Source organism: Anomaloglossus baeobatrachus, chromosome 2, assembly GCF_048569485.1.
Source record: "Anomaloglossus baeobatrachus isolate aAnoBae1 chromosome 2, aAnoBae1.hap1, whole genome shotgun sequence".
Taxonomy (NCBI): Eukaryota; Metazoa; Chordata; class Amphibia; order Anura; family Aromobatidae; genus Anomaloglossus; species Anomaloglossus baeobatrachus.
In genome coordinates, this window is record NC_134354.1 from 676,338,409 (window position 1) to 676,355,023 (window position 16,615).

General features: G+C 39.5%; 1 protein-coding gene across 2 annotated transcripts in view; it reads left to right on the top strand.

Annotated features, from left to right (window-relative positions):
- Positions 1-16,615, top strand: part of COL2A1 (collagen type II alpha 1 chain) — an 88,665-nt gene that overhangs the window by 15,191 nt on the left and 56,859 nt on the right. For both annotated transcript variants that reach the window (XM_075337152.1, XM_075337153.1), the window contains 8 exons: positions 4,108-4,152; positions 4,234-4,287; positions 6,599-6,652; positions 6,939-6,992; positions 7,948-8,001; positions 8,194-8,247; positions 8,932-8,976; positions 9,451-9,504. In XM_075337152.1, the coding sequence (XP_075193267.1) occupies positions 4,108-4,152; positions 4,234-4,287; positions 6,599-6,652; positions 6,939-6,992; positions 7,948-8,001; positions 8,194-8,247; positions 8,932-8,976; positions 9,451-9,504 (414 nt within the window). The remainder of the gene's footprint in view (positions 1-4,107; positions 4,153-4,233; positions 4,288-6,598; positions 6,653-6,938; positions 6,993-7,947; positions 8,002-8,193; positions 8,248-8,931; positions 8,977-9,450; positions 9,505-16,615) is intronic.

The following is a 16,615-nucleotide window of genomic DNA, read 5'->3' on the forward strand; positions in this document are numbered from 1 at the left end:
TCAAAGAATGCTCCCTTTGCAGCAATTCCAGCTTTGCAGACCTTTGGCATTCTAGCTGTTAATTTGATGAGGTAACCTGGAGATATTTCACCCCATGCTTACAGAAGCGCCTCACACAAGTTGGATTGGCTTGATGGGCACTTTTTGCATACCATACGGTCAAGCTGCTCCCACAACAGCTCAATAGGGTTGAGATCTGGTGACTGGGCTGGCCACTCCATTACAGATAGAATACCAGCTGCCTTCTTCTTCCCTAAATAGTTCATGCATAATTTGGAGGTGTGCTTTGGGTCATTGTCCTGTTGTAGGATGAAATAGGCTCCAATCAAGCGCTGTCCACAGTGTATGGCATAGCATTGCAAAATGGAGTGAAAGCCTTCCTTATTCAAAATCCCTTTTACCTTATATAAATCTCCCACTTTACCAGAACCAAAGCAACCCCAGACCATCACATTACCTCCACCATGCTTGACAGATGGCATCAGGCACTCTTCCAGAATCTTTTCAGTTGTTCTGCATCTCACAAATGTTCTTCTGTGTGATCCAAACAACTCAAACTTCGATTCGTCTATCCATAACACTTTTTTCCAATCTTTCTCTGCCCAATGTCTGTGTTCTTTTGCTCATATTAATCTTTTCCTTTTATTAGTCAGTCTCAGATATGGCTTTTTCTTTGCCACTTTTCCCTGAAGGCCAGCATCCCGCAGTCGCCTCTTCACTGTAGAAGTTGACACTGGCATTTTGTTGGTACTATTTAATGAAGCTGCCAGATGAGGACCTGTGAGGCGTCGATTTCTCAAACTAGAGACTAATGTACTTGTCTTGTTGCTCAATTGTGCAGTGGGGACTCTCACTTCTCTTTTTACTCTGGTTAGAGCCTGTTTGTGCTCTCCTCTGAAGGGAGTAGTACACACCGTTGTAGGAAATCTTCAGTTTCTTGTCAATCTCTCACATGGAATATCCTTTATTTCTAAGAACAAGAATAGACTGTAGAGTTTCACATGAAAGTTTTCTCTTTTTCTGGCCATTTTGAGAGTTTAATGAAACCAACAAATGTAATGTCCCATATCCTCAACTAGCTCAAAGGAACGTCAGTTTTATAGCTTCTCTAATCAGCAAAAGTGTTTTCAGCTGTGCTAACACACTTGCACAAATGTTTTCAAGGGATTTCTAAACATCTATTAGCATTCTAACACAGTTAGTAAACACAATGTACCATTAAAACAAAGGAGTAGTGGTTGTTGGAAATGAGCCTCTATACACCTATGTAGATTTTGCATTCAAAACCAGTCATTTGAAGCTAGAATAGTCATTTACCACATTAACAATGTATAGAGTGTATTTCTGTTTAATTTAATTAAATGTTAGCTTCATTGAAAAAAAATGTGCTTTCCTTTAAAAAATAAGGAAATATCTAAGTGATCCTAAACTTTTGAACTGTAGTGTGTATGTATATATATATATATATATATATATATATACATAGTATCACATCAAATATCTAATTTCATACATAATGCATAATAATATAAAGTGAAACTGTGTATAAATAATCCATAACGATACACATGTACAGCAGAAATTGGTCTGATGGCTCACCAGATAGGAAATTATAAAGATCCATTATAGACATAGGAGTGTCTGACAAATGGTGTTCTCAATTAAATCATGCGCCTATCAGTAAATTTCCCGATCATTGAATTATAGTTACTGATTGGCGCATGAACATGACAGCTGTAAATGCGCACTCGCCATCTTACATCAGGGAAAGATTCCCTGTATAGCATGACTTCGCACACATATCATTAAGACCAAACGCGCCATATTCCTTGTGGGCTTTTCAAAGAGAATGCCCTTCTTGCAATACTTATATATACTGTATACCATGGGCTCAAATATAGAAAGTAAAAGATCAAACATCCACATTGTCAGTGCGATTAGATTAACCATTGGCTTTGAAATTTTAATTGGGTTATCAACCCACAATTGTGTAGAGCTAAAAAGAACCATATACTTTAAATACCCCCCAATCATCCTAACTCATTGCCTTGACATAAAATAACCCATTTCTCAGCAAAAAAAAACCCATCAGTGAATGGAATCGATGGGAGCCATGAACTTGTTCAGATCAAGTCTCCCCCTTGAATCCTAATGGGCTTCTTTAGTAGTAGATTATACATTAAAGGAAAGGGACCCGCCTCAGTAGTTTTCAAAAGCTGTCAATAGTATAAATAAATTAGAACAAATTTTTATAGGATATCAACTTGCAGGAGAAAAACTTTCAATATAATGTACCATTCAAGAATTTTTTATAGATATATAGACATATACATATATATATATATATATATATATATATATTATATTGTATGTTACATATTAAATATATAACATATCAGATAATATATTAAATACGTTACATTATATATTGAACATATTACATTTTTAATATGCATGCATATATGTGTACATATATATATACTGTATAAAAATGTATGTATACAGTGTATATATATATATATATATATATATATATATATATATATATATATATATATATGTAGGGAGTAGTTTCAAAGTTATGCTGCATAAATTGTAGGTGCCTACAGACTGTAACCAAAAATGATTGCCTGCAAGTATGGAGCCACCTAGTGGACAAATTTAAGGGAAATTCTTACAGTCTGAATCGTTATGCACCTCAGAATGATTATTATTATTATTTATTATTATAGCGCCATTTATTCCATGGCGCTTTACAAGTGAGAGAGGGTATACGTACAACAATCATTAACAGTACAAGACAGACTGGTATAGGAGGAGAGAGGACCCTGCCCGCGAGGGCTCACAGTCTACAGGGAATGGGTGATGGTACAATAGGTGAGGACAGAGCTGGTTGCGCAGTGATCTACTGGACTGAGGGCTAGTGTAGGTTGTAGGCTTGTTGGAAGAGGTGGGTCTTGAGGTTCCTCTTGAAGCTTTCCACGGTAGGGGAGAGTCTGATGTGATGAGGTAGAGCGTTCCAGAGTATGGGGGATGCACGGGAGAAATCTTGTACGCGATTGTGGGAAGAGGAGATAAGAGAGGAGCAGAGAAGGAAATCTTGTGAGGATCTGAGGTTGCGTGCAGGTAGGTACCGGGAGACTAGGTCACAGATGTAGGGAGGAGACAGGTTGTGCATGGCTTTGTATGTCATGGTTAATGTTTTGAACTGGAGTCGTTGGGCGATGGGAAGCCAGTGAAGGGATTGGCAGAGTGGCGAGGCTGGGGAGTAGCGAGGGGAGAGGTGGATTAAGCGGGCCGCAGAGTTTAGGATAGATTGGAGGGGTGCAAGAGTGTTGGAAGGGAGGCCAGAGAGCAGGAGGTTGCAGTAGTCGAGGCGGGAGATGATGAGGGCATGCACTAATGTTTTTGCAGATTCTTGGTTAAGGAAAGCACGGATCCGGGAGATATTTTTGAGTTGTAATCGGCATGAGTTGAAGTGGGCTTGGATGTGTGGCTTGAAGGATAAAGCAGAGTCGAGGGTTACTCCAAGGCAACGAGCTTGTGAGACTGGGGTGAGTGAGCAACCATCAAGTTTGATGGAAAGGCTTGTTGGAGGAGATGAGTGAGGAGGAAAGACAATGAACTCTGTTTTGTCCATGTTAGCATTAGAATGCTCTGTATAAATTAATACAGCTGTCACAGGAGATGTTGCATAGAATTGCTGGGACTTCCTAACTGCAGTTTGCAAAAAATATATATATAATGAATCCCATACACATAGCAGCATGATTGTTTAGACTTTACTTAGTCGTGGACTGGAAGTCTTAACCATGCAGACAACAGCTACTGCTTTATAAAATCCCCAATGAATTCCTGCAGGAAACGTCTGCTCTCCAGCCCCTCTTGGCAGGCAATAAATGAAATCTAGAGCTGGTAAACATGGCTGCCTTCCAGCTCAAAGCCTCTGAGAAGCCGCTTTAAATAAATATCGATGTGTTACTTAGTACACACAAGAAGCGCACAGTTCCATACTCTCCTGCTCTACAGAAGGCCATTGATTGCCTCTACAGGGGTATTTCACTATCTAATTTAGATCTTACTGATGTTTATTCTTTCATATTATAGGGCCCTATGGGACCTAGAGGACCTCCTGGACCAACTGGCTCTCCTGTAAGTATCTGTTATTATGTGTCTCATTGGTTAAAATCTCATTAACTTCTTTTCATTAACTGTAATTGATTTTAATTTTAGGGACCTCAAGGTTTCCAAGGAAATCCTGGTGAACCTGGTGAACCCGGTGCTGCTGTAAGTAGAGTGCCTATATCTCGGCAGGAGATCCTCATTCATTTTATGTGGATGTAATGATGTTATGTCTATGGCCATAGAAGTGAAATGGTGCATACACCGACACTGGGGGAGTTATGTCTTCTAGGTTTGTGATTATAGTAGGCGTCCCCTTTACTTCATGGCACATTTCAATTGCCAACAGAGGATGATTCTGTCCATAATCAGACATCTTAGTTACTTACAAGAATGTCAGTGTCTATTAATTAAGGCTGTGGGTGTACAGACTTAACCAACAATAAAGCTATATACAGTATCATTGTCTACTCTAGTCTTTATGTGTATCCCTGAGAGAAAGAGGGTCAGCTCAAGCTTAGTTAGTCCTTTAAGGTCTTTCCACTATATTTAGCAAAATTGTCCAAAAGATAAAAGTTAAATAATTTGACAGAAGTCAGTACTGGAATGAGTCAACTTCCTTATTTTTTAAATAGGGGGTCAAAATTAACTACTGTATGCAAAAACTTTGGGTTTAAGAGGACATTTTGTGATTTACATGTAGGTTGGACTTGATGGATCAAAGCCTTTTTCCCACCATATCAACACTATACTTGGCGGTACGGTGGCTCAGTGATTAGCATTGTAGCACTGGGGTCCTGGATTCAAATCCCCCCAAAGACATCATCTATAAGTAGCATGTATGTCCTCCCCGTGTTTGCGTGGGTTTCCTCCAGTCTAAAACTACTGTGAACATAATAACTAGAAATCTCGACCCCTCAAAAATTTGGAAACCCCCCCAAATTTAGGCTCTATAGAAATTTAGGAGAGAATGGGTGTCAGTGTATTCCATGCACAACCACGTTTTTGCCCAAAGAGTCCTAAAAAATCTTAAAGGGATGGCACCCAAGAGTTGCTCTTAAAGGGGCAGCAACCGTACAGTTGCTAAGGTGGGGCAACCTGATAACTCGCTTTAGTATTTAACTATAGCAATGGCTGTCAACAACCAGTGCACAAGTAACTGGGGCCTCATTTATGAGAATTACCTCACAGTAAGATCGTTCTGGTTGATTATAGCCACTGCAGAAGTAACTGGGGCCTCATTTATGAAGATTACTTCACAGTATGATCATTCTAGTTTCCTATAGCAACTAGGGTGCAGCCTCCAGCATTGAAGCTGTAGACACAGTTTTTGCCCAATGGGTCTTAAAGAATTAAAGCCATGGCGCCCAAAGAGTCGCTCATAAAGGGTTAGTAACTGTATAGTCGCTAAAGTGGGGCAACCTGATAACACACTCTAAAGTCTTTAACTATAGCAATGGCTATCAACAATCAGTGTACAAGTAGCTGGGGTCTCATTTATGAGAATTGCCTACAGCAAGATTGTTCTGGTTGCTTATAGTCACTGCAGAAGTAACTGAGGCCTCATTTATGAAAATGACCACACAGTAAGATTGCTCTGGTTGCTTATAGCCACTGCAGAAGTGACTGAGGCCTCATTATGAGAATAGCCTCACAGATTAGATCACTGGTTGCCTATAGTCACCGCAGAAGTAACTGGTGCCTCATTTATTAGAATTGCCTCACAGTAAGATCACTATGGTTGCCTATAGCAACCAGAGTGCAGCTTTCAGTATTGAAGCTGCTGAGGTAAAGTGAAAGCTGAGCTCTGATTGGTTGTTATAGAGAATTAGAACAGTCTGACTGTGAGGCAGTTTTTATAACTGAGATTTGGGGTGCTTCAGGACACACAGTTTTTGCTTTAAATATAGATTCACCTATTAGATCTCTGATCAGTGGGGGGTGATTACTAAGGATCATAATACTGAAGACTGTTTTTTAAAATACCGCCGAAAACGACCAACTATTGGGCAGGTTAATCCAAAAGTTAATAAAGCAAAACTGTCTCAAATAGCTGAGACAAGTGAACAATGTGAATCCGGGCTTCAAAGGAAACAGTAAATTTTAATATTTAATACAAATTAGTTCAAAAAGTACTTGTTATTCGGGTAAGTGTTACAACAAATAAAAATAAACAACTGTTAATGCCAAACGAACAAAAAGAGTTGAAAAAAACAATTTGTAAACGCTGAAGATGTAAACTTCAGGGTGAAACTAACCTCAGCAAGTGTAACCAACAATCTAACATATCATTTTCCATGAGCGAAGCAATGGGTATTTTGCTAGTGGTGCTATATAAATTACAATAATAATACATTCATTAGAATATGAAGCATTACTCAACCACTGAGGGGCATATTAGCTTTAAAAAAGTTTTGTTTTTGTGTTCAAATTTGTTTAAGAGCATCATTAATTGCAATTCTGTTTTCTTTTCTAGGGCCCTATGGGTCCCCGTGGCCCTCCTGGCCCCTCTGGAAAGCCTGGTGATGATGTAAGCAACAGATATATATATATATATATATATATATATATATATCAGTAGGAAATAAATATTATATTCTTAAATGTTAGAAATAGAATTGTCAATTTGAGATTATGCCATATAACTAATGTAACAATATATACTTATATAAAGTATAGTACTAATACAAATATATAAGCATATATAATATATTTTTAACAAGTATGGTATAACATACAGTACTACCACTTATTGATAGGGTGAAAATTGAGTAGATTGTTCTTTACAGTCTTTAACTAAGGTTTTCTCTCATTAGGGTGAAGCTGGAAAACCTGGTAAATCTGGTGAACGTGGACCCCCAGGACCACAGGTAAGAGCTTTTTGACAATTATCACCTTAAATTACAAAATACCACATACAGATAATGGGCTGGTAATGACAAAGACCATGTAGTCATCAGAAAACATGAAACCTATGGTGTCATTATAACTCAAGAAATAAATGGTATACACACAATCTATACAGTCAGATCACTCTTACAGTCTATAACCTAATGTGCTCCATTTCTCCTGACACTGAGGTCATTGGTGGTGCAGTTGGAACATTGGCTTCATAATACATTACACTATTAGCAGAAGATTCCTAATCCCACACCGAATTCTAGTTATGGAATACATCATGATGCACTGCTTGGACCGTGGATATTACTCTTATAAACCTTCACACTATAATAATGGAAGTTCTGGAATACTGATACGGTTAATGGAAACCCTACAATCCTACTGGATGAACAATAACATGTTTCATTAAAAGCAACACCTACAACTAGTGGAATATTCCTACAAATATTGGAAACCATCATATACCATGTTGGGAACACTGACACCATTATTGGAGAACATCAGGTATGAAATTACTATTTGGAGTCGAGACATTTTAATGGAAGATCCATACAATGATTATTGGATACCACGTCACATCCTGCTGGTGGCACAATGGCTGTATTTATGGGACTCATCATGACCTACTTGTGAGATACTGAATGAAGGACACCATGTTTTGCGGTTGGAATGAAAAGTGTTCATGTGATGTGCAACTTCTGGAACACAGATGTTACTGTTGGAGGATATCATGCTCTATTGGGATGGAGATATTATTATCGTGCCCCAAGACCTTTATTACAAACATCATACCCATGAGGGACAATAAATACCTTAGTCCTAAATACACTTATCACATCCAATTATATCAAATTGTTTACACTTATCTTATTGTTGCTCTCTTGACTTTGAAAATTGTTGTAATCACAATCTTATTTTTTTTAGGGTGCTCGTGGATTCCCCGGAACCCCAGGACTTCCAGGAGTAAAAGGACACAGAGTACGTACTACTATAGTATAGTTTACAGTAAAGGATAAACCATAGCCATTGTTTAATATGTAAAATACTAAAGTATATATAAAATACTAAATAACCCATAATACATGGACGCACTACTTGTAAGACTACAGTAGTTACTCAATGTATTTGTGTTTATCAAACATTAATAATATCCTTTATTTCTTCTTAAAGGGTTACCCTGGTCTGGATGGCACAAAGGGAGAGTCTGGTGCTGCTGGTGCCAAGGTAATTATTATTATTATTATTTATTATTATAGCGCCATTTATTCCATGGCGCTTTACAAGTGAAAGAGGGTATACGTACAACAATCATTAACAGTACAAAACAGACTGGTATAGGAGGAGAGGACCCTGCCCGCGAGGGCTCAGTCTACAGGGAATGGGTGATGGTACAATAGGTGAGGACAGAGCTGGTTGCGCAGTGGTCTACTGGACTGAGGGCTATTGTAGGTTGTAGGCTTGTTGGAAGAGGTGGGTCTTGAGGTTCCTCTTGAAGCTTTCCACGGTAGGTGAGAGTCTGATGTGCTGAGGTAGAGCGTAATGTCCTCCTGAGTATAATAGGATGCGACTGGCCACCTTATATAGATGGGATAGACTTTAGTTTCTATTGCACAGTATATGACTACAACCCATATAATATGTTGACAGTTGCTTTCTATAGAACATAGGGAATTTGTAGAAGGTGTATTCCCATTACAGGCGTCTTTGGCATAACCAGAGTATATGCCAAAAATGCAGGTCTCACTTCTGGGACTGCCACCTGTCTCAAGAACAGGTGCTATGGAGAGCTGACGGTGTGGGTAACGCACTGCTCATTTTTATAGAAAGTATACTGAAACTATTATAAGAAGCTTAAAAAGTCACTGATATTTAATGATTCACCTTAACATTTGCTTTGTACTCCTATAGGGTGAAGGTGGTGCTCCTGGTGAGGCTGGTGCTCCTGGCCCTATGGTAAGTAGCCTCTTTCGGAAGAGAATGTTGTAGATTGTTCCTTCGCCATCAGAAAGATTCACTACAGGACAATATTTAAAGTCAGTGTATCTTTTCATTATTAAGACAGGACATATATTTCATCTTAAATAGACCCTCCATTAAATAGTAATCCAGTGATCTTATCCTCCATGAGAGCAGTAGGATTAGTCCAAACTATACTTCCCCTGACGGTGCGAGAATTGTTAGACAATTCTAGAAGAATGTAAATGGCTTTTATATGATAACTGCCATTATATTGTTTCTAACCCCTTAGTATATATGATTATAATGGAAGGGTATAATAATATATACTTCTCCTGCCATATTAGATCATAGGAGCTTTGGTACAACAGTTTTTTTTACTTAAAAAGAAGGACATAGGTCTCCATGATTCCCTATAGGCAAAGTTATTCATATTGGCACATGCTTAACTCCTATCTTCATTTATTTTAGGGTCCACGTGGTCTCCCTGGTGAGAGAGGACGTCCTGGAGCTTCTGGTGCTGCTGTGAGTATTAAAACAACTAAATCTAGAAAATTATTTTATTTTTAAAGATATTCCTATATATTGTTGCTTTCTAAGAGTGAAAAACAATTGTTAAAGTCACTTATTGTAGCCATCACCATAGACTACACACACATCAGTGACAGAAGTTATAGAGATCCACATAATGGATTAAAGTGGTTGTTTCTGATTTTTAAAAACTTAGGTAATAGTAAGAAATAAAAAGTAAAAAATAAGTAATATTCACCAATAGCCTCTAGTTCCAACCCCCGACATTTGGGTGATTTCCCCGTTCTTCTTACATTATTATTACCACCGCAGACCATGGCTGACCTCAGTATGATGCGGGAATGTGTTGCAAGTGACTGAGGCAAGTGATTGGCTGCAGTGGTCATATGAATTTCCGTGACATCATCACTACAGGGAAGTAAATAAAGCCTGTGGGGACAACTGAAGCGCCAGCACTGGAGCGTCAGGGGATTAAACTGGTGATTATTGGTTCTTTTTAGGTTTTAGCAATAGGGATGATCGAATACCTCAAATATTCAGTTTCGCAAATATTCGACGAATAACTCGCCACTATGCTAATATTCAATGCGCAATGTAAGTCTATGGGAAGCCCAAATAGTTCCAAATAGTTGTTATTCAGATTTCCCATAGACTTACATTGCGCATCGAATATTCGCGAATAGTTGAATAACAGCAACCTATTCGAAAATATTCGCGAAGCCGAATATTTGAGGTATTTGAACATCCCTATTTAGCAACTTTTCTTCTATTCGTCAATTTTCTTTTTTAAATTTCATACAACCGCATTAAGGATCGTCTGTAGCTTACACAAAATTGACTTCCTATATGCCCCCTTACCAAGATTATCTTTAGACCATGTATCCCGGCAGCTGTAATTGTGTATTCGATATCTTTCTGGCATCTCGCCTTAGATTACAAGTGCTTGTATGTTTGAAGTCATGTCTGTCAGAGGAACCTGACATGACTTGCATAGTGAAAACAATTAGGAGTGTGAATAAGGATTATGTTTTCATCGAGTCGACAGCTTACATGTACGGACTGGCAGCTGATCATTCACAGGAGAACATGAATTAAAAAAAAAATCTATGTAAACTTCCGATCTGAATGCGGGATTGATACAACTCATTGTAGAAGCTTAACGATATTCCCAATAAAACCGCATTTGTGTGATGAGGTTTCATCATACACATGGATGAAAGCAGTTATAGGAAACAGAAGTGATCAGTGTCTATCCCTAATCCCCTGCAGTAACAGCAGACCATGCCTGCATATCTATGGATGGTCTGTGTTTGGGCTTGTTTCCAACATTCCTCCTCCATCGCTTACCGTGGCTCACATCTACCCTGTTATAGTCAAAGAGCTTTATCGAAACGTTCCCTTTCTCTACCTAAATACACTCCGATCACACAATTTAGAATGAATCCATGAGGATCAATCAGGTCTGATTAGACCCAATCATCATAATGTAGACCTGATCATCATAATCTGATCAAACAAAGAAAGAAATGCAGGGCTTTAAAGCTTTGTCCGATTAGGCTGTGTTCACATGCAGTGGATATGCTCACTGCCGCATACTCAGACTCACTAGATACATGTATTCCAACAATATATTTAATCCACAATGCATAGGTCCCTTAATTGGGACACTGCATTGTGGAACTGAGCTACTCAGAAAGTAAATCAAAAACAGGAGGAGATGAGTAAAGATGCTTCAAACAATATGTATTTTCCATGCGTATTTATTAATAAATTTCCTATATCAGAAACATGATGAAAAAATACATATACAAATATATACAAAATGTAGGCAAGGTAAGGCTAAGAGGAGAGATCTTAAAAGGTACATGCATAACCTGCAAGAACTCATGCAGAGAGTCCTAAAAATCTACTGGGGAGTGATATCTAAATATCATGTCACATAGTTCCAAATATGCACAAAAATATACACCGTGTGTCAACTGCTAACATGGATGCCCGACAGTTGCACAATGAATGATTATACCCAGGGTCTACTTACGCCTGCTGTATGGAACCACAGGGCTTATCTTAATCCAGAGAGCCATAGTTTGTTTGGTTAGTATAGAAATACCAGACAACCACAATTGTGTACAAATGCCCAAAAATTACACAATGAATGATTAAGCCCGAGGTCTGCTTAAACCTGCTATAGAAAGCCAAAACCGTATATTAAATGACTATTAATTTTTGTATCCAATTAGCCTCAGCAGGATCCCAGACACCAGGGCACAATAATTTGTTTAGTTAGTCTCAAGACAACCACAATTGTGTGCATCTAGACGAGATCCATGACCACAGAGCTTACATTAATCATTATGCATCCCTAGCAGGCACATTAAGTATCTTATGGCGATTATAAAGGGGCCCTGTCCCTGCACAGCCAGATATTGCCAGGCACTATAAATTGTACTCAAAAATCCACCTTACAAAAGGAATTATATCAAGGCAATAAAGGCATATGCACAGCAGGAGCCCCGTACACACTACACTCAACAGGAGAGTCGCGCTAGCAGATAAGAGGAAAAATAGGCCAGAGATATGTATATCTGGGCACTATCTGCGCGCAAAGAGCCCATGTGAATGATTGTGTGTACCTCACAAACACTGATCACATAAAGAGGAACTATATGAGTCCCAGTATTTATGATGGCTGCAAGGAGGTCCTGTCCCCACACTGCACAATACCGCTGAACACCTATGTATTACACTTTACATCAATTACATGAAAGTTAAATGACAGCAGTAAGGGCATATGCGCACAGGAACCCCGTACATACCATCCTCTGCAGGAAAAATACTGGCAGGTTAGTCAGATGAGAAGGGGTTAATCCCCAAGAGAACCTCCAACGTACGTTTCACAAAACCACTTGTGTATTGTTGCTTCGTCAGGGAGTGCAACGTACGTTTCACAAAACCACTTGTGTATTGTTGCTTCGTCAGGGAGTGGTGCACTCCCTGACGAAGCAACAATACACAAGTGGTTTTGTGAAACGTACGTTGGAGGTTCTCTTGGGGATTAACCCCTTCTCATCTGACTAACCTGCCAGTATTTTTCCTGCAGAGGATGGTATGTACGGGGTTCCTGTGCGCATATGCCCTTACTGCTGTGATTTAACTTTCATGTAATTGATGTAAAGTGTAATACATAGGTGTTCAGCGGTATTGTGCAGTGTGGGGACAGGACCTCCTTGCAGCCATCATAAATACTGGGACTCATATAGTTCCTCTTTATGTGATCAGTGTTTGTGAGGTACACACAATCATTCACATGGGCTCTTTGCGCGCAGATAGTGCCCAGATATACATATCTCTGGCCTATTTTTCCTCTTATCTGCTAGCGCGACTCTCCTGTTGAGTGTAGTGTGTACGGGGCTCCTGCTGTGCATATGCCTTTATTGCCTTGATATAATTCCTTTTGTAAGGTGGATTTTTGAGTACAATTTATAGTGCCTGGCAATATCTGGCTGTGCAGGGACAGGGCCCCTTTATAATCGCCATAAGATACTTAATGTGCCTGCTAGGGATGCATAATGATTAATGTAAGCTCTGTGGTCATGGATCTCGTCTAGATGCACACAATTGTGGTTGTCTTGAGACTAACTAAACAAATTATTGTGCCCTGGTGTCTGGGATCCTGCTGAGGCTAATTGGATACAAAAATTAATAGTCATTTAATATACGGTTTTGGCTTTCTATAGCAGGTTTAAGCAGACCTCGGGCTTAATCATTCATTGTGTAATTTTTGGGCATTTGTACACAATTGTGGTTGTCTGGTATTTCTATACTAACCAAACAAACTATGGCTCTCTGGATTAAGATAAGCCCTGTGGTTCCATACAGCAGGCGTAAGTAGACCCTGGGTATAATCATTCATTGTGCAACTGTCGGGCATCCATGTTAGCAGTTGACACACGGTGTATATTTTTGTGCATATTTGGAACTATGTGACATGATATTTAGATATCACTCCCCAGTAGATTTTTAGGACTCTCTGCATGAGTTCTTGCAGGTTATGCATGTACCTTTTAAGATCTCTCCTCTTAGCCTTACCTTGCCTACATTTTGTATATATTTGTATATGTATTTTTTCATCATGTTTCTGATATAGGAAATTTATTAATAAATACGCATGGAAAATACATATTGTTTGAAGCATCTTTACTCATATACTCAGACTCACTGTTGTAGTGGAAATCTTCCTTCAAAAATCAATTAAAGAGGTTGGCCACTACTTTTACATTGATGACCTATCCTTAAGGCCGCTCTACACGCAACGACATCGCTAACGAGATGTCGTTGGGGTCACGGAATTCATGATGCACATCCGACCTCGTTAGCGACGTTGTTGCGTGTGAAACGCACGAACGACCGTTAACGATCAAAATTACTTACCTAATTATTGATCGTTGACGCGTTGTTCCTTTCCCAATTATCGTTGCTGTTGCAGGATGCAGGTTGTTCGTCGTTCCTGCAGCAGCACACATCGCTATGTGTGACACCCCGGGAACGAGGAACATCACCTTACCTGCTGCCGCCCACAATGAGGAAGGAAGAAGGTGGGCGGGATGTTCGGCCCGCTCATCTCCGCCCCTCCGCTGCTATTGGGCGGCCTCTAGTGACGCTGCTGTGACGCCGAATGAACCGCCCCCTTAGAAAGGCAGGTAAGTATGTGTGACGGGGACTAACGATATTGTGCGCCACGGGCAGCGATTTGCCCGTGATGCACAAACGACGGGGGCGGGTGCGATCGGCAGCGACATCACTAGCGATGTCGCTGTGTGTAAAGTGGCCTTTAGGATAGGTCATCAATGTCTGATCGGCCCGGTCCAACACCCTGCACTCCTGTTGATCAGCTGTTCTCAGTGCCGGTGGCAGCAGCAGGTAGCCGGAGCTGTACCGTCTGCTGATATCAGCTGCGGTTGGGTACTGCATATCTACCTCCTATTGATTTGAATAGTGAGTGCAGTCTTAGAGAAACTTGGCTATTTTTTTCCCCCAGAAACAACAGCACACCTGTACATGGGATGTAATTGTTAAATAAGCCCCCCACTAAAAGTTTTTTATTGATTAAATAAGTGTATATATGCATGGATTGTAGTATGAATGTATTAATATACTCATATATTACCACTCTTCTTTCTGGGATCCAGCACCATTCTGCTCCTTTTCTCAGGGACATCACCACTCTTCAGATTCTCTGAGTCACGCTGCGCTCTGTATAACCCGAAAGTGGCTTTTATAGTGTAAGTCTATGGAGCGTTAGAGCAAGGCTTCATAAGATTTCATTGTAAAAGAGACTTCTGGTGCATACATAGAGCATAAAGTGACCCGGATAGTCACAATTGCGGTGACGTCACGGAGAAGCAGAGAAGACCAGCGCTGGATCCTGGAGAGAGCAGCAGTAGTATATATTAATACACTCATACTACATTACATGCATATATACAGTTATTTATTAAATAAAAAATTTAGTGAAGGGAATCTCTGAGCAGGTTTTTGTTAGGTAATCTGAAGACAGCATGCTGTATGGGTTAACACAGACATTTCAGCCATGCGATTCTTATGCACTGTGATGTTGTTTACCTGCTATGTTTGTTTTAACACCAGTAGCCTATCATTGCTTTGACACAGCAGCAAGTTCAAGATGCCCCTCTCTGTGATTACCAGCTCACTGTCCATAGACAGAGTACATAGAAAGCCTGGTGTGGGTGGGGGCAGCTCTTTGAGCTATGCTGCATGGCTAAATCTAAAAACTTTGATTGTGTGATAATGGCTCCACCCAGTAGTCTAATTAATACATCATTGGATTCAGGATCTCTTTGCCTACATCATGCTCTCAGATGCGAAAGCAAAAACCTGCTGACGATTCCCTTTAGCGGCAATGAGCTGTAATACCTCACACAACCTGTGGGTGGGATGACACTGTAGCTACCATGTTTACTAACCCTAGACACCCAGACAAGCCCTTTAAAGCTTCTACATTCATTACAATAATGTTAGTCCAACTTAGTGGTTTCAAGGCTAGTCAACTATCAAATCTATACGAGGGGTTACAATAGATGATGTCAGGGATCAGAACAATCAATATGTGTGTTGAATTTGTCCTGAAGATTCTCCTTATTGAAAATACATGCACACTCAACCAAGCCAAGCACGTATATATGGGGTTCAGGAGGAATACCTGATAGCCAGTTGATTTTTTGGCCAACTGATATTGAGGCACCTTTTATTTAGGTGTGAGATTTCCATTCTTACAATTACTTGGAGATACTTAATTTTGCAAGCAGATGAGTAATTATGTTTGTAATGGTAAAGTCTCTATGGCTGCGTTGACACATTGCAATCACAATGTATTTTTTTGTTCCAATAATTGCCACGATTTGCCTTGATTTTCCAAATTCCTTGAATGTTATAATTGGATGTGAAATTGGATTTGCCATCCCTATGGCAGTTATTTCCAATGCAAATCTCTATGATCTATATGACCTTCACATTCTTTCCGCTCCTTAAATGCCCATGTAAATGCAGGTGTTCAGAAACATGTGCAATGTCACATTTTATCCACCTGGTGGCGATATAGAGGCTTTAGTTCTACTGTATTGAGACAAGGCAAATGGATGAAGTTCAAGACTTAAACCACTAAGTGGCAGCATTGAGTCAGTTTAGACGTAGCTATTGATAATACTATTGATTTCATTATTGATTAATTATCCATCTTAATATATCCCAACCTTTTATTACAAAAAAACTGTCTTGTTTTGTTAGTCCTTTTTATGTTCAATGGAAGTCATCAATCAATGTATGTTGCAGCATGTTTTAAAGGATTGTATTGCCCAAGCTATGGAAAAAAAATACTTTCTCCACTGCAAAATTGCCCATGTCAGCAAAAATTGCAAAATGTGCAGTATAGCATATTATCCCCTAGGTGTCACTGTAGTTGATTTATGAATAGGTACAATCTATTAGTCCAAAACGTAGTCTAGTATTATGTCATTTGATTATACATGATTTATTATGGTGGAGGTATGAGTTTCTTTAAGACTCTTTAGACCACAGGAATGAAGTT